At 44.8% G+C, this 18,679-nt stretch overlaps 1 protein-coding gene across 1 annotated transcript; it reads right to left on the bottom strand.

The window, feature by feature from the left end:
- Positions 1–4,459: 4,459 nt before the first annotated feature.
- rab43 (RAB43, member RAS oncogene family) lies at positions 4,460–18,070 on the bottom strand. Its single transcript, XM_029692710.1, has 3 exons — positions 17,680–18,070; positions 11,639–11,822; positions 4,460–5,112 (listed from the first exon to the last, which is right to left on the bottom strand). The coding sequence occupies exons 1-3, from the start codon at positions 17,872–17,874 to the stop codon at positions 4,859–4,861; spliced, it is 633 nt and encodes a 210-aa protein (XP_029548570.1). The 5' UTR covers positions 17,875–18,070; the 3' UTR covers positions 4,460–4,858.
- Positions 18,071–18,679: the final 609 nt, after the last annotated feature.

An 18,679-nucleotide genomic window follows, 5' to 3' on the forward strand; every position in this document is an offset into this window, starting at 1 on the left:
TTGTATGAATTGCCAATAAGTAATCTTTTCCATGTATAAAATGTTAAGTTAACAAATTAAATGTCAAGGTATTTATACGGATTACAAATATTGTAACTTTATTGAAGACAGACTGTGATTATGGCACATCAGCCACGCTTATACCTGGTTCTAATTTGCGTCCTTTGTCCTTGTCTTGTCCACATTCTGATTGTGCCCACATTTGTAGACGATTAAAAGACGCATTGTGAACTGATTTTGATCAGATCTTATAAGTGTAAACAGGCAAGATCAGGACAAGAACCGGATGAAGGACACGTTAGCAGCAGGTATAAACGGGGCTAGAGAAGGTGACCACTGAATAGTAACTGCATGTATAGGCTATGGTATTTATTTTATTAACAAGTTAAGATTAACAATATTTATCTAATTTGCTATTGTTGATAAAAGACAAATAACCTGAACTGGTTTCCCTCAGTCCCTCAAAAGCCCACCAATAGTACTGCAACCATCAAACCAAAGAAAAGGTCTTCCTAAGATAATGACATGAACAGATCAGGTTCAGAATACAAAGATGAAAAACAAACATTCACTGACGACAACACCTCACTCTTATAAAAAATGTGGAATAACTGAATAGTTACACATTATGATTCCATTGTCTATTCTATCTTCTGTCATATCTCTCTCCACAACTCAATAACAGAGAAAGGCACTCTGTTCATCTAGAACAGGGGTTCTCAAATACTATTCGAGTAGGTCCTGTCACACAAATGTCCTTGGTGGCAAAGGTCCGGATTGATATTGTCATTTATCGACGTAGTAAACCCCCACCTCACAACCCATGCAACCTCAAACTGTAAAAAATATATATATTGTTGCAGAGAGAATTAGCAATTCTAAAGTTAATTTCCTGCAATTCTACACATTATGCCATGGAGCAAAGGGAAAAGGTTTCCATTTTAAAGCTAATTTATGCAATTCTACACATTATGCCATGGAGCAAAGGGAAAAGGTTTCCATTTTAAAGCTAATTTATGCAATTCTACACATTATGCCATGGAGCAAAGGGAAAAGGTTTCCATTTTAAAGCTAATTTATGCAATTCTACACATTATGTCATGAAGCAAAGGGAAAAGGTTTCCATTTTAAAGCTAATTTATGCAATTCTACACATTATGCCATGGAGCAAAGGGAAAAGGTTTCCATTTTAAAGCTAATTTATGCAATTCTACACATTATGCCATGGAGCAAAGGGAAAAGGTTTCCATTTTAAAGCTAATTTATGCAATTCTACACATTATGCCATGGAGCAAAGGGAAAAGGTTTCCATTTTAAAGCTAATTTATGCAATTCTACACATTATGTCATGAAGCAAAGGGAAAAGGTTTCCATTTTAAAGCTAATTTATTCAATTCTACACATTATGTCATGAAGCAAAGGGAAAAGGTTTCCATTTTAAAGCTCATTTAACATTTTCCATGTCTTATTTGTGTTCATATGATACCAGTAGTCGAATCCCGACCAAATTCTTAATTGGTATTTTTTTGGAACCACAGTCCGTAATGTGTGGTCATGTGCATCAAAGGACATAACCCTAACCCAAAGGACATAACTCTAACCCAAAGGAAATAACTCTAACCCTAACCCAAAGGACATAACCCTAACCCAAAGGACATAACCCTAACTCTAACCCAAAGGACATAACCCTAACCCAAATGACATAACCCTAACCCTAACCCAAAGGACACAACCCTAACCCTAACCCAAAGGACACAACCCTAACCCTAACCCAAAGGACACAACCCTAACCCTAACCCAAAGGACACAACCCAAACCCAAAGGACATAACCCTAACCCAAACGACATAACCCTAACCCAAACGACATAACCCTAACCCAAAGGACATAACCCAAAGGACATAACCCAAAGGAAATAACTAACCCTAACCCAAAGGACATAACCCTAACCCAAAGGACATAACCATAACCCAAAGGACATAACCCTAACCCAAAAGACATAACCCTAACCCAAAAGACATAACCCTAACCCAAAAGACATAACCCTAACCCAAAGGACATAGGTAAATTGCAGTTGGTCCAGAACAAAGCAGCACGTATCGCACTTAGATGTAAACAAAGGGAAAGTGTCAGTAACAGGCATGTCAGTCTCTCCTGGCTAAAGTTGAGGAGAGATCGACTGCATCACTATTGGTCTTTGTGCGAGTTGTTGATGGTACCAAACTGTCTGTTCAAGCAGTTCGCACACAGTCCAGACACCCATCGGTACCACACATCCAACCAGAGGTCTCTTCACAGTCCAGACACCCATCAGTACAACACATCCAACCAGAGGTCTCTTCACAGTCCAGACACCCATCGGTACAACACAACACATCCAACCAGAGGTCTCTTCACAGTCCAGACACCCATCGGTACAACACATCCAACCAGAGGTCTCTTCACAGTCCAGACACCCATCGGTACAACACATCCAACCAGAGGTCTCTTCACAGTCCAGACACCCATCGGTACAACACATCCAACCAGAGGTCTCTTCACAGTCCAGACACCCATCAGTACAACACATCCAACCAGAGGTCTCTTCACAGTCCCCAGGTCCAGAACAGAGGCTGGGAAACATACAGTATTAAATAGAGCCATGACTACCATTTCAACCAAGTTATTAAAATGTGGCATATTTCCTGAAACTGATTAAGTATTTTAAAACTGGATATATACTTTAACTAGCACATTTCAAAAAGCTATTTGACACGTGTGATCGAAATCCATCGATCTCCTTCAGAATGTACAGTCCCATAGAAAGTAAATGGTACTCTACAGAAAGTTAATTCACAACCCTTGCATTCCACCTACAAGCCTGAGACAGATAGAAAAACATCCTAGTACTCCCTTCCCGCAGTACAAACATGGTACAACACATACAGTGCATCCGGAAAGTATTCTGACCCCTTGACTTTTTCCACATTTTGTTACATTACAGCCTTATTCTAAAATGGATTAAATTGTTTCCCCCCTCAATCAATCTACACACAATACCCCACAATTGCAAAGCAAAAACATTTTTAGAAAATGTTGCTAATTTGTGTGTGTGTGTGTGTGTGTGTGTATATATATATATATATAAATAAAAAAAATAGAAGCTGAAATAAAATTTACATAAGTATTCAGACCCTTTACTCAACACTTTGTTGAAGCACCTTTGGCAGTGATTACAGCCTAGAGTCTTCTTGGGTATGACGCTACAAACTTGGCACACCTGTATTTGGGGAGTTTCTCTCATTCTTCTCTGCAGATCTTCTCAAGCTCTGTCAGGTTGGATGGGGAGCGTCGCTGCAGATATTTTCAGGTCTCTCCAAAGATGTTCGATCGGATTCAAGTCCGGGCAACTCAAGGACATTCAGTGACTCGTCCCAAAGCCACTCCTGCGTTGTCTTGGCTGTGTGCTTAGGGTCGTTGTCCTGTTGGATGGTGAACCTTCGCCCCAGCCTGAGGTCCTGAGCACTCTGGAGCAGGTTTTCATTAAGGCCTGATGGGTGGACTACTGCAGAGATGATTGTCCTTCCGGAAGTTTCTCCCATCTCCACAGAGGTACTTTGGAGCTCTGTCAGAGACCATCGGGTTCTTGCTCACCTCCCTGACCAAGGCCCTTGCTCAGTTTAGCTGGGCGGCCAGTTCTATGTCGAGTCTTGGTGGTTCCAAACTTCTTCAATTTAAGAATGATGGAGGCCACTGTGTTCTTGGGGATCTTCAATGCTGAAGAAATGTTTTGGTACCCTTCCCCAGATCTGTGCCTTGACACAATCCTGTCTTGGAGCTCTACGGACAATTCCTTCGACCTCACGGATTGATTTTTCTCTGACATGCACTGTCAACTGTGGGACCTTTATATAGACAGGTGTGTGCCTTTCCAAATCATGTCCAATCAATTGAATTTACCACAGGTGGACTCCAATCAAGTTGTACAAACATCTCAAGGATGTCTCATAGCAAAGGGTCTGAATACTTATATAAATAAGGTATCTGTTTTTATTTGTACTATATTTGCAAAAATATCTAAAAAACAGTTTTGCTTTGTCATTATGGGGTATTGTGATGTCATTATGGGGTATTGTGTGTAGATTGATGAGGAATCATTTTTATTTAATCCATTTTAGAATAAGGCTGTAATCTAACAAAATGTGGACAAAGTCAAGGGGTCTGAATACTTTCCAAACGCACTGTGTGCTCCTCTAGTCTTCACAGGAGACTGTGATTGTGTCAGTCATGGTTCAACAAGCATTCAGAATCAAGATTACACTGATGTGCAACACTAGGCACACCATGCACCTTTCCTTGACATACCGCACAACTTCAAACATGGCAGGTCAATTTCTAACAATAATCACTGTGCAAAAATATCAAAGTCTATGGTACGTGTATGTACTCTGTCCTCCCCATAAAAACATCATCATCAATAATAATGTAATGACTTACTTGGCAGGTTTATATATCTCCTACACTGTAATACTGTTTACAGAACAAGGTTCAATAATCATCTGTGATGTCAGGCCGCCACACCATATGAAGTGATAGATTTAACATTTCCTGTCAGGCCTGTCAGTCTCCGTTTAAAGGGCAGGGAGGGACAGCACAGCTACATGCTCTGGGAAGTAAAAGTCAGGGTGTGACTCCAATAGTGGTTCAGATCAACTCTCTGGATCAGAGATTCTATTTACGTCCAATAACATCCACTTTTCTCTCTGTGAAATATTTCTGTGCAGGTCATGCCCCCCTCCCCCCATAAAGAACAGGTATTGCTACATCAAAAGGTTTCTCAACCTTTGAATTATCAACATGTAAAGTCCCCTCTCCACCTATCAGCAGCCACAGCCCCAGCCTTCTCCGCCCATGTCTTTGCTGTTGAGTTTGAAGCTTTCCGTCACATTCTCGTTGAACATGGGTCCCCCGTGGCGCAGGATGAGCTCGGCGGCCATCTTGTTAAAGGCCTCATCCACGTTGGAGGAGTCTTTAGCCGACGTCTCAATGGCCGTCAGGAACTCCAGCTGGTGGGCCATGGTCTGGGCATCTTCTAACGACACCTCACGCTGATCCACCAGGTCAGACTTATTCCCTGAGGAGAGAGAGAGAAGAGAGGAGGACCGAGCAGAGGGAGGACAGGTGAGGAGAGGTGAGGGGGTAGAGGGGAGAGGACAGGTGGGAGAGTAGAGGTGAGGAAGAGGAGAGATGGGAGAGGACAGGTAGGAGAAGAGAGGAGGACAGGTATGGATAGGGGAGAAGTGAGGAGAGGAGGTGAGGAGGACATGTGAGATGAGAGGACAGGTAAGGAGAGGGGAGAGGAGAGGAGGAGAGGTGATGGGGACAGGTAAGGGAAGAGGAGGAGAGGTGAAGGGGACAGGTAAGAGAAGAGGAGGAGAGGTGAAGGGGGCGGGTAAGGGAAGAGGAGGAGAGGTGAAGGGGACAGGTAAGGGAAGGAGAGGTGATGGGGACAGGTAAGGGAAGAGGAGGAGAGGTGAAGGGGACAGGTAAGGGAAGGGGAGGAGAGGTGAAGGGGACAGGTAAGGGAAGGGGAGGAGAGGTGAAGGGGACAGGTAAAGGGAAGGGGAGGAGAGGTGATGGGGACAGGTAAAGGGAAGGGGAGGAGAGGTGATGGGGACAGGTAAAGGGAAGGGGAGGAGAGGTGAAGGGGACAGGTAAGGGAAGGGGAGGAGAGGTGATGGGGACAGGTAAAGGGAAGGGGAGGAGAGGTGATGGGGACAGGTAAAGGGAGAGGAGGAAAGGTGAAGCGGTGAGGAGGAGAGTTGAGGAAAAGGAGGAGAGGTTGGAGGAGAGGTAAAGATGAGAGGACAGGAGGAGAGAGGTGAGAGTCGAGGTGAGGACACAATGGGGTATTTGGTATTTATTCTATTTTATTAGGATCCCCATTAGCTGTTGCAGAGTCAATCAGTCCATAGGGGCCAGTCAGTCAGTCAGTCCATCCATCGGGGCCACTATGTCAGTCAGTCAGCCCATAGGGGCCAGTCAGTCAATAGGGGCCATTCACTCAGTCAACTTGTCAGTCCATAGGGGCCAGTCAGTCAACCAGTCAGTCAATCCATAGGGGCCACTATGTCAGTTAGTCAGTCCAAAAGGGCCAGTCAGTCCATAGGGACCAGTCAGCCAGTCAGTCCGTACATAGGGACCAGTCAGCCAGTCAGTAAGTCCATTGGGGCCAGTCAGCCAATCAATACATAGGGACCAGTCAGTCAGCCAGTCAATACATAGGGACCAGTCAGTCAGTCAGTCCATAGGGACCAGTCAGTCAGTTCATACATAGGGACCAGTCAGTCAGTCCATACATAGGGACCAGTCAGCCAGCCAGCCAGCCAGCCAGTCAGTCAGTCCATAGGGACCAGTCAGCCAGTCAGTCCGTACATAGGGACCAGTCAGCCAGTCAGTAAGTCCATTGGGGCCAGTCAGCCAATCAATACATAGGGACCAGTCAGTCAGCCAGTCAATACATAGGGACCAGTCAGTCAGTCAGTCCATAGGGACCAGTCAGTCAGTTCATACATAGGGACCAGTCAGTCAGTCCATACATAGGGACCAGTCAGCCAGCCAGCCAGCCAGCCAGTCAGTCAGTCCATAGGGACCAGTCAGCCAGCCAGCCAGTCAGTCAGTCCATAGGGGCCAGTCAGCCAGTCCATAGGGGCCAGTCCATAGGGGCCAGCCAGTCCATAGGGGCCAGTCAGCCAGTCCATAGGGGCCAGTCAGCCAATCAATACATAGGGACCAGTCAGTCAGACAGTCAATACATAGGGACCAGTCAGTCAGTCAGTCAGTCCATAGGGGCCAGTCAGTCAGTTCATACATAGGGACCAGTCAGTCAGTCCATACATAGGGACCAGTCAGCCAGCCAGCCAGTCAGTCAGTCCATAGGGACCAGTCAGCCAGCCAGCCAGTCAGTCAGTCCATAGGGGCCAGTCAGCCAGTCCATAGGGGCCAGTCCATAGGGGCCAGCCAGTCCATAGGGGCCAGTCAGCCAGTCCATAGGGGCCAGCCAGTCAGTCCATAGGGGCCAGCCAGTCCATAGGGGCCAGCCAGCCAGTCCATAGAGGCCAGCCAGTCCATAGGGGCCAGTCAGCCAGTCCATAGGGGCCAGCCAGTCCATAGGGGCCAGCCAGTCAGTCCATAGGGGCCAGCCAGTCAGTCCATAGGGGCCAGCCAGCCAGTCCATAGGGGCCAGCCAGCCAGTCCATAGGGGCCAGCCAGTCTATAGGGGCCAGCCAGTCCATAGGGGCCAGCCAGTCCATAGGGGCCAGCCAGTCCATAGGGTATTGTGGTATTTTATTAGGATCCCCATTAGCGGTTTCTAAAGCAGCAGCTAGTCTTCCTGGGCTCCACTCAAAACATGAAACATGACATAATACAGAACATTAATAGACAAGAACAGCTCAAGGACAGAACTACAAATGTAAAAAAGGCAAACATAGCCTACAGACAGTGGGGAGAACAAGTATTTGATAACCTGCAAAATCGGCAGTGTTTCCTACTTACAAAGCATGTAGAGGTCTGTAATTTCTATCATAGGTACACTTCAACTGTGAGAGACGGAATCTAAAACAAAAATCCAGAAAAACACATTGTATAATTTTTAAGTAATTAATTTGCATTTTATTGCATGACATAAGTATTTGATACATCAGAAAAGCAGAACTTAATATTTGGTACAGAAACCTTTGTTTGCAATTACAGAGATCATACGTTTCCTGTAGTTCTTGACCAGGTTTGCACACACTGCAGCAGGGATTTTGGCCCACTCCTCCATACAGACCTTCTCCAGATCCTTCAGGTTTCGGGGCTGTCGCTGGACAATACGGACTTTCAGCTCCCTCCAAAGATTTTCTATTGGGTTCAGGTCTGGAGACTGGCTAGGCCACTCCAGGACCTTGAGATGCTTCTTACGGAGCCACTCCTTAGTTGCCCTGGCTGTGTGTTTCGGGTCGTTGTCATGCTGGAAGACCCAGACACAACCCATCTTCAATGGTCTTACTGATCTCGCGATACATGGCCCCATCCATCCTCCCCTCAATACGGTGCAGTCGTCCTGTCCCCTTTGCAGAAAAGCATCCCCAAAAATGATGTTTCCACCTCCATGCTTCACGGTTGGGATAGTGTTATTGGGGTTGAACTCATCCTTCTTCTTCCTCCAAACACGGCAAGTGGAGTTTAGACCAAAAAGCTCTATTTTTGTCTCATCAGACCACATGACCTTCTCCCATTCCTCCTCTGGATCATCCAGATGGTCTTGGCAAACTTGAGATGGGCCTGGACATGCGCTGGCTTGAGCAGGGGGACCTTGCGTGCGCTGCAGGATTTTAATCCATGACGCCGTAGTGTGTTACTTATGGTTTTCTTTGAGACTGTGGTCCCAGCTTTCTTCAGGTCATTGACCAAGTCCTGCCGTGTAGTTCTGGGCTGATCCCTCACCTTCCTCATGATCATTGATGCCCCACGAGGTGAGATCTTGCATGGAGCCCCAGACCGAGGGTGATTGACCGTCATCTTGAACTTCTTCCATTTTCTAATAATTGCACCAACAGTTGTTGCCTACTCACCAAGCTGCTTGCCTATTGTCCTGTAGCCCATCCCAGCCTTGGGCAGGTCAACAATTTTATCCCTGATGTCCTTACACAGCTCTCTGGTCTTGGCCATTGTGGAGAGGTGGTAAATGACCTTTTAATGACGTCAGACCGAGGCTCTGCATCTGTCCTCGTGCTCCTAGATCTTAGTGCCGCTTTTGATACCATCGATCACCACATTCTTTTGGAGAGATTGGAAACCCAAATTGGTCTACATGGACAAGTTCTGGCCTGGTTTAGATCTTATCTGTCGGAAAGATATCAGTTTGTCTCTGTGAATGGTTCGTCCTCTGACAAATCAATTGTACATTTCGGTGTTCCTCAAGGTTCCGTTCTAGGACCACTATTGTTTTCACTATATATTTTACCTCTTGGGGATGTCATTCGAAAACATAATGTTAAATTTCACTGCTATGCGGACGACACACAGCTGTACATTTCAATGAAACATGGTGAAGCCCCAAAATTGCCCTCGCTAGAAGCCTGTGTTTCAGACATAAGGAAGTGGATGGCTGCAAATTTTCTACTTTTAAACTCGGACAAAACAGAGATGCTTGTCCTAGGTCCCAAGAAACAAAGAGATCTTCTGTTGAATCTGACAATTAATCTGGATGGTTGTACAGTCGTCTCAAATAAAACTGTGAAGGACCTCGGCGTTACTCTGGACCCTGATCTCTCTTTTGAAGAACATATCAAGACTGCTTCAAGGACAGCTTTTTTCCATCTACGTAACATTGCAAAAATCAGAAACTTTCTGTCCAAAAATGACGCAGAAAAATTAATCCATGCTTTTGTTACTTCTAGGCTCGACTACTGCAATGCTCTACTTTCCGGCTACCCGGATAAAGCACTAAACAAACTTCAGTTAGTGCTAAATACGGCTGCTAGAATCCTGACTAGAACCAAAAAATTTGATCATATTACTCCAGTGCTAGCTTCCCTACACTGGCTTCCTGTTAAGGCAAGGGCTGATTTCAAGGTTTTACTGCTAACCTACAAAGCATTACATGGGCTTGCTCCTACCTATCTTTCCGATTTGGTCCTGCCGTACATACCTACACGTACGCTACGGTCACAAGACGCAGGCCTCCTAATTGTCCCTAGAATTTCTAAGCAAACGGCTGGAGGTAGGGCTTTCTCCTATAGAGCTCCATTTTTATGGAATGGTCTGCCTACCCATGTGAGAGACGCAGACTCAGTCTCAACCTTTAAGTCTTTACTGAAGACTTATCTCTTCAGTAGGTCCTATGATTAAGTATAGTCTGGCCCAGGAGTGTGAAGGTGAACGGAAAGGCTGGAGCAACGAACCGCCCTTGCTGTCTCTGCCTTGTCGGTTCCCCTCTTCCCACTGGGATTCTCTGCCTCTAACCCTTTTACAGGGGCTGAGTCACTGACTTACTGGTGTTCTTCCATGCCGTCCATGGGAGGGGTGCGTCACTTGAGTAGGTTGAGCCACTGACGTGGTCTTCCTGTCTGGGTTGGCGCCCCCCCTTGGGTTGTGCCGTGGCGGACATCTTTGTGGGCTATACTCGGCCTTGTCTTCGGACGGTAAGTTGGTGGTTGTAGATATCCCTCTAGTGGTGTGGGGGCTGTGCTTTGGCAAAGTGGGTGGGGTTATATCCTGCCTGTTTGGCCCTGTCCGAGGGTATCATCGGATGGGGCCACAGTGTCTTCTGATCCCTCCTGTCTCAGCCTCCAGTATTTATGCTGCAGTAGTTTATGTGTCGGGGGGCTAGGGTCAGTCTGTTACATCTGGAGTATTCTCTTGTCTTATCCAGTGTCCTGTGTGAATGTAAATATGCTCTCTCTAATTCTCTCTTTCTTTCTTTCTTTCTCTCTCTCGGAGGACCTGAGCCCTAGGACTACCTGGCATGATGACTCCTTGCTGTCCCCAGTCCACCTGGCCATGCTGCTGCTCCAGTTTCAACTGTTCTGCCTGCGGCTACGGAACCCTGACCTGTTCACCGGACGTGCTTGTTGCACCCTCGACAATTACTATGATTATTATTATTTGACCATGCTGGTCATTTACGAACATTTTAACATCTTGACCATGTTCTGTTATAATATCCACCCGGCACAGCCAGAAGAGGACTGGCCACCCCTCATAGCCTGGTTCCTCTCTAGGTTTCTTCCTAGGTTTTTGGCCTTTCTCAGGAGTTTTTCCTAGGGAGTTTTTCCCAGCCACCGTGCTTCTTTCACATGCATTGCTTGCTGTTTGGGGTTTTAGGCTGGGTTTCTGTACAGCACTTTGAGATTTCAGCTGATGTACGAAGGGCTATATAAATAAATTTGATTTGATTTGATTTGTTGGAGTCTGTCTGATTGAGTGTGTGGACAGGTGTATTTTATACAGGTAACGAGTTCAAACAGGTGCAGTTAATACAGGTAATGAGTGGAGAACAGGAGGGCTTCTTAAAGAAAAACTAACAGGTCTGTGAGAGCCAGAATTCTTACTGGTTGGTAGGTGATCAAATACTTATGTCATGCAATAAAATGCTAATCAATTACTTAAAAATCATACAATGTGATTTTCTGGATTTTTGTTTTAGATTCCGTCTCTCACAGTTGAAGTGTACCTATGATAAAAATTACAGACCTCTACATGCTTTGTAAGTAGGAAACACTGCAAAATCGGCAGTGTATCAATACATACACACAAAACATCTAGGTCAAATAGAGGAGAAGAGTTGTGCCGTGAGATGTTGCTTTATCTGTTTTTAAAACAGGTCAGTAATAAACTAACTAGTAACCCTTTATTAGGATAATCCATCTGTAGATGCTTTAAAGACCATCAGTAATATTTCAACTAACTACTAATCCTAAACTTAACCCTTACCCTAACTTTAACCCTTATTCTAAACCTAACCCCAACTGTAAATCAATCATTCAGCTATCCATCTATCATCTATAGATGGACTATCCAGACTTTCCAGATAAAGTCTGACCCTAGTAACTAACTAACTAACTACTAACTAACTAAGTACTAACTAACTACCAACTAACTAACTAACTAACCGATGAGCAGGGGTACAATGTTTGACCCTCCGTATTTCTTGACGTCCTCCATCCACTTGGGCACAGCCATGAAGGTTCCTCTCTTAGTGATGTCATAGGCAATGACGGCTCCGTTGGTGCTGCGGTAATAACTCTGGGTGATCGTCCTGAAACGCTCCTGGCCCGCAGTGTCCCAGATCTGCAGCTGGACAACAACATATACAACCCAGGTTAATCTCACAGAGTTAGCCCTAACCCAGGTTAATCTCACAGAGTTAACCCTAACCCTGGTTAATCTCACAGTGTTAGCCCTAACCCAGGGTTATCTCACAGAGTTAGCCCTAACCCTTGTTAATCTCACAGAGTTAACCCTAACCCTTGTTAATCTCACAGAGTTAGCCCTAACCCTGGTTAATCTCACAGAGTTAACCCTAACCCTGGTTAATCTCACAGAGTTAGCCCTAACCCTGGTTAATCTCACAGAGTTAGCCCTAACCCTGGTTAATCTCACAGAGTTAGCCCTAACCCAGGTTAATCTCACAGAGTTAGCCCTAACCCAGGTTAATCTCACAGTTAACCCTAACCCAGGTTAATCTCACAGTTAACCCTAACCCAGGTTAATCTCACAGTTAACCCTAACCCAGGTTAATCTCACAGTTAACCCTAACCCAGGTTAATCTCAGAGTTAACCCTAACCCAGGGTTATGTCACAGAGTTAACCCTAACCCAGGTAATCACAGTTATCTGACAGTTACCTGCCCCCTGAAGCCACCTGCAAATACACATGCATGCACACCCACACACAATGCTTGCTGACTAGGCCTCAGGGCTCCACTACTCTGTATTTCTACATGTCATCCCTCCAAGGCGGAGAGCGAGAGACCTTGTTAAACATCATAGGACTGATAACCTCTCATATGTTCACCTGTGTTCAGGCTACATATAACCTACTATATGACACATTTGTCCTGATATTCAATCAATACAGCGATATTATCAGACAACGGAGAGGTTTGCTCTGTCTCTGCCTTCTGGTAGGTAGAGTACTAGGCATGGTACATGTTGTTAGTGACAAGGTGGAATTTCATGACAGCAGACAGACAGTTTTACAATATGTTACAGCAGCCTTACGTTTACTCTGTGCTTGTTTACATACATGACAGGAGCAGTCTTGAGAACAACACAGTAAGACAACAACAACCCTGTAATGACATTTGGAAGATCCTCCAATACTGTTACAGTACCCTATTGGCAGTACCCTATTGGCAGTGCCCTATTGGCAGTGCCCTATTGGCAGTGCCTTATTGGCAGTACCTTATTGGCAGTACCCTATTGGCAGTACCCTATTGGCAAGTAGGCTTCCCCAGTGATTTTCCCCACTCACTGCAAGCCAGGGGAAAAATACACATTACAAGCTTTGTGTTGTGATAACTGCGTTGTTTGCTCTATAACCTGTTAGTTCATATGCCTTGCCACTGTGATATATTGGCCTAAGGCTGAGACAAGACGACACAGTGGAAGAATAACGCCAACCACACCTTCGTTTCATCACCAAACCAGAGAGCAACATCTCTCCAGTGACGTCCACAAAGCATATCGCATGGAACAAACAGCTACATGCCCTACAGCATGGTCAATCAAGTTAATGTTTCTGACATTTTCAACTACTAAACTACTAATTTAGAAACCAGGAGAGTTAGGCTACCTACCGCAAGTCACAAAGAAACCAAGAGAGTTAGGCTACCTACCGCAAGTCACAGAGAAACCAGGAGAGTTAGGCTACCTACCGCAAGTCACAAAGAAACCAGGAGAGTTAGGCTACCTACCGCAAGTCACAGAGAAACCAGGAGTTAGGCTACCTACCGCAAGTCACAGAAACCAGGAGAGTTAGGCTACCTACCGCAAGTCACAAAGAAACCAGGAGAGTTAGGCTACCTACCGCAAGTCACAAAGAAACCAGGAGAGTTAGGCTACCTACCGCAAGTCACAAAGAAACCAGGAGAGTTAGGCTACCTACCGCAAGTCAAAGAAACCAGGAGAGTTAGGCTACCTACCGCAAGTCACACAGAAACCAGGAGAGTTAGGCTACCTACCGCAAGTCAAAGAAACCAGGAGAGTTAGGCTACCTACCACAAGTCACAGAGAAACCAGGAGAGTTAGGCTACCTACCGCAAGTCACAGAGAAACCAGGAGAGTTAGGCTACCTACCGCAAGTCAGAAAGAAACCAGGAGAGTTAGGCTACCTACCGCAAGTCACAAAGAAACCAGGAGAGTTAGGCTACCTACCGCAAGTCACAAAGAAACCAGGAGAGTTAGGCTACCTACCGCAAGTCAAAGTAACCAGGAGAGTTAGGCTACCTACCGCAAGTCAAAGAAACCAGGAGAGTTAGGCTACCTACCGCAAGTCACATAGAAACCAGGAGAGTTAGGCTACCTACCGCAAGTCAAAGAAACCAGGAGAGTTAGGCTACCTACCACAAGTCACAGAGAAACCAGGAGAGTTAGGCTACCTACCGCAAGTCACAGAGAAACCAGGAGAGTTAGGCTACCTACCGCAAGTCACAGAGAAACCAGGAGAGTTAGGCTACCTACCGCAAGTCAAAGAAACCAGGAGAGTTAGGCTACCTACCGCAAGTCACAGAAACCAGGAGAGTTAGGCTACCTACCGCAAGTCAAAGAAACCAGGAGAGTTAGGCTACCTACCACAAGTCACAGAGAAACCAGGAGAGTTAGGCTACCTACCGCAAGTCACAGAGAAACCAGGAGAGTTAGGCTACCTACCGCAAGTCACATAGAAACCAGGAGAGTTAGGCTACCTACCGCAAGTCACAGAGAAACCAGGAGAGTTAGGCTACCTACCGCAAGTCAAAGAAACCAGGAGAGTTAGGCTACCTACCGCAAGTCAAAGAAACCAGGAGAGTTAGGCTACCTACCGCAAGTCACAGAAACCAGGAGAGTTAGGCTACCTACCGCAAGTCAAAGAAACCAGGAGAGTTAGGCTACCTACCACAAGTCACAGAGAAACCAGGAGAGTTAGGCTACCTACCGCAAGTCACAGAGAAACCAGGAGAGTTAGGCTACCTACCGCAAGTCACAGAGAAACCAGGAGAGTTAGGCTACCGCAAGTCAAAGAAACCAGGAGCTGTTTCCACTATTCCAGCACCATTTCAACATCAAATCACCTATGATTAGGCTAATATAGTGACAACTAAAAGACACCAAAAACAATATAGTCCAATCCAAGTAAACTAAATATGATGAGGCTCTCCATGGTTCTGATTACTGTGTGTGTAAGTAGAAAAAACATGTTGACTCACTCTACTTGTTGAGAAACACCAATGCCATCCTCTCTTTCATGTGGACAAAACGGTCTATGACTGTGTCATACAGTACACACTTAGTTCTTGTTGTCCTTGCCTACCTGGCTAAAATGCAGTGGTGGAAAAAGTACCCAATTTTCATACTTGAGTAAAAGTATAGATACCTTAATAGAAAGTTACTAAAGTAAAAGTGAAAGTCACTCAGTAAAATACTACTTGAGTAAAAGTCTAAAAGTATTTGGTTTTAAATATACTTAAGTATCAAAAGTAAAAGTATAAATCATTTAACATTTCTTATATTAAGCAAAGGAGTCAGCACCATTTTCTTGTTTTGAATATTTACGGCTAGCCAGGGACACACTCCAACACTCTGACACTATTTACAAAAGATGCATTTATGTTTGAGTCCACCAGAACATAGGCAGTAGGGATTACCACGTGTTCTCTTGATAAGTGCATGAATTTCAACATTTTCCTGTTCTGCTTAGCATTTAAACTGTAACAAGTACTTTGGGTTGTCAGGGAAAATCTATGGAGTAAAAAGTACAATATTTTATTAAGGAATGTAGTGAAGTAAAAGTTATCAAAAACAAATAGTAAAGTACAGATACCCCAAAACACTACTTAAGTAGTACTTTACATATGGTTCCTTTCAAAACCCCCATTTCTCCTGATATGGTTCCTTTCAAAACCCCCATTTCTCCTGATATGGTTCCTTTCAAAACCCCCATTTCTCCTTATATGGTTCCTTTCAAAACCCCCATTTCTCCTGATATGGTTCCTTTTGAAATGCCCTCTCCTTTCGACACCCCCAATTTTCCTGAGAGATGCACTGCACCGAGAGATGACATACACTACATGACCAAAAGTATGTGGACACCTGCTCGTGGAACATCTCATTCCAAAATCATGGGCATTATTATGGAGTTGGTCCCCCCTTTGCTGTTATAACAGCCTCTACTCTTCTGGGAAGGCTTTCCACTAGATGTTGGAACATTGCTGTGGGGACTTGCTTCCATTCAGCCACAAGAGCATTAGTGAGGTCGGGGACTGATGTTGAGCGATTAGGCCTGGCTCGCAGTCTGTGTTCCAATTCATCCCAAAGGTGTTCGATGGGGTTAAGGTCAGGGCTCTGTGCAGGCTAGTCAAGTTCTTCCACATCGATCTTGACAAACCATTTCTGTATGGATCTCGCTTTGTGCATGGGGGCATTATCATGCTGAAACAGGAAAGGGCCTTCCCCAAACTGTTGCCACAAAGTTGGAAGCACAGAATCATCTAGAATGTCATTGTATGCTGTCGCTTTAAGATTTCCCTTCATTGGAACTAAGGGGCCCGAACCATGAAAAACAGCCCCAGACCATTATTCCTCCTCCACCAAACTTTACAGTTGACACTATGCATTGGGACAGGTAGCGTTCTCCTGGCACCCGCCAAATCCAGATTCGTCTGTTGGACTGCCAGATGGTGAAGCATGATTCATCACTTCTGAGAACACGTTTCCATTTAAAAAAATATATATATATTTCACCTTTATTTAACCAGGTAGGCCAATTGAGAACAAGTTCTCATTTACAACTGCGACCTGGCCAAGATAAAGCAAAGCAGTGTGACACAAACAACAACACAGAGTTACACATGGAATAAACAAACGTACAGTCAATAACACAATAGAAAAGTCTATATACAGTGTGTGCAAATGAAGTAAGATTAGGGAGGTAATACAATAAATAGGCCATAGTGGCGAAATAATTACAATTTAGCATTAACACTGGAGTGATAGATGTATCTCTACTTTCACTGGTGTGCAATTGCTCCTGAGTCCAATGGCAGCGAGCTTTACACCACTCCAGCCGACGCTTGGCTGCTCGGCCATGGAAACCATGGAAACCCATTTCATGAAGCTCCCGACCAACAGTTATTGTGCTGACGTTGCTTCCAGAGGCAGTTTGGAACTCGGTAGTGTTGCAACCCGAGGACAGATGATTTTTACACGCTTCAGCACTCCGAGGTCCCGTTCTGTGAGTTTGTGTGGCCTACCACTTCGCGGGCTGAGACGTTGTTGCTCCTAGAGGTTTTCACTTCACAATAACAGCACTTACAACAGGGAAGAAATTTGACAAACTGACTTGTTGGAAAGGTGGCATCCTATTGTGGTGCCACGTTGAAAGTCACTGAGCTCTTCAGTACGGGCCATTCTACTGCCAATGTTTGTCTATGTTGATTGCATGGCCGTGTGCTCGATTTTATACACCTGTCAGCAACGGGTGTGGCTGAAAAAGCAGAATCCACTAATTTGAAGGTGTCCACATACCGGTGTATATACAGTGAGTAGGTGGCAGCATAGAGACCCTGAGGGACGACTGCTCTGATAGATAGCGGCAGAGCTGGACCCTATTGCAAATGCTCGCTGGTTTCCCTTGGATTCAATGCTATGGGAGGCAATAATGTCATACAGCATCACTACACACACAGAGACATGCTGTTTCGCTCTCTCGGCGGTTTCTCTGGTGAGATGGTGTCCATTCAGCCTCTTGCGAATTGAAGGAAAATGATGAAACACAGATTGACGAAATAAAATAGTTTATGTATTTCTTTTACTGGGGGGGGGTCAATTTTTTGGGGAAGCCTGGCTTCCCTTGGCAGCCATGAATACGCGCCGCCACTGTGTATTGTTGACTGCGGTTAACAGTCACATAGGCTGGACTATGGGAATTCATCAATTCACATCAGGCTACTAACCTTCACTCTCTTCCCTTGAATATCCATTGTCTTCATGGTAAAGTCCACTCCGATCGTATTTCCTTGTCTTTCCATGAAATTGCCAGACTTGAAGCGTTGAACCACACAAGTTTTGCCAACACCTACATCTCCTACTAAAACTATTTTAAAAACAAAGTCATAGCTGTCATCTGTCTCCAGTAACGTTAATGACATTGTCGACGCGACTGGTAGCTGCTTTCTTAGATAACTACAAAGTTATCGTCGATGTTTACATGAGTGTTTTATAACAACGCTCCAATATTATCTGTTTACAACGCAAAACTGACGTGGAGAAAAGTCGGCACCAACGGAATTGCCAACGCGGAAGGCAAAAGTCCAGTTTTAGGTATCCTTCACCCGCGCCTGAACGTTTCATCACGGAGCAGATCAACGCTGTAGGAGTCCACAGTATACACGGTGGCGGACCGTGGCGAGGGTCCTCATAACATGTTATTTCACATTCATTTGCTACGCATTCAAACTATTTACAATTGTAAAATGCAATCCATGCAAATGATACAAGATTAGGGTCAGATAATATTATAAAGCAATCTAGAATAAGACCAATCTGGCTGTTTTAAAGGCATACAAAAATATTTAATACAAGTCATTTGACATGTTTGGAGTTTTATTCAACAATAATTGGAATTATGAAATCCCTAATCCAACACAATCATTATCGTGGCATGCATTTTGTGTTATTGGACATGTGACGTTGTTAACTTTAGGCATATAGATGACAATTTGATTTAGAGAACTTTTCAATTATAACATTGTGAGGCTTCTCCCACCGCGGACTTTTCCATGACAGCTGGAGTGTATTCATTCCGCCAATTTTGTTTCTTAAACAGAATCAAACGGAACGAAATGGGGAGGGACTAACCTGAATTTGCCAAACACTTCTGGGGTGTATTCATTAGTCAGATTCCGTTGCAAAATGTTTATTAGTCTGTTGCAAAACGTTTTGCAACAGAAACTG

Source organism: Salmo trutta, chromosome 16 (genome assembly GCF_901001165.1).
Source record: "Salmo trutta chromosome 16, fSalTru1.1, whole genome shotgun sequence".
Classification (NCBI taxonomy): domain Eukaryota; kingdom Metazoa; phylum Chordata; class Actinopteri; order Salmoniformes; family Salmonidae; genus Salmo; species Salmo trutta.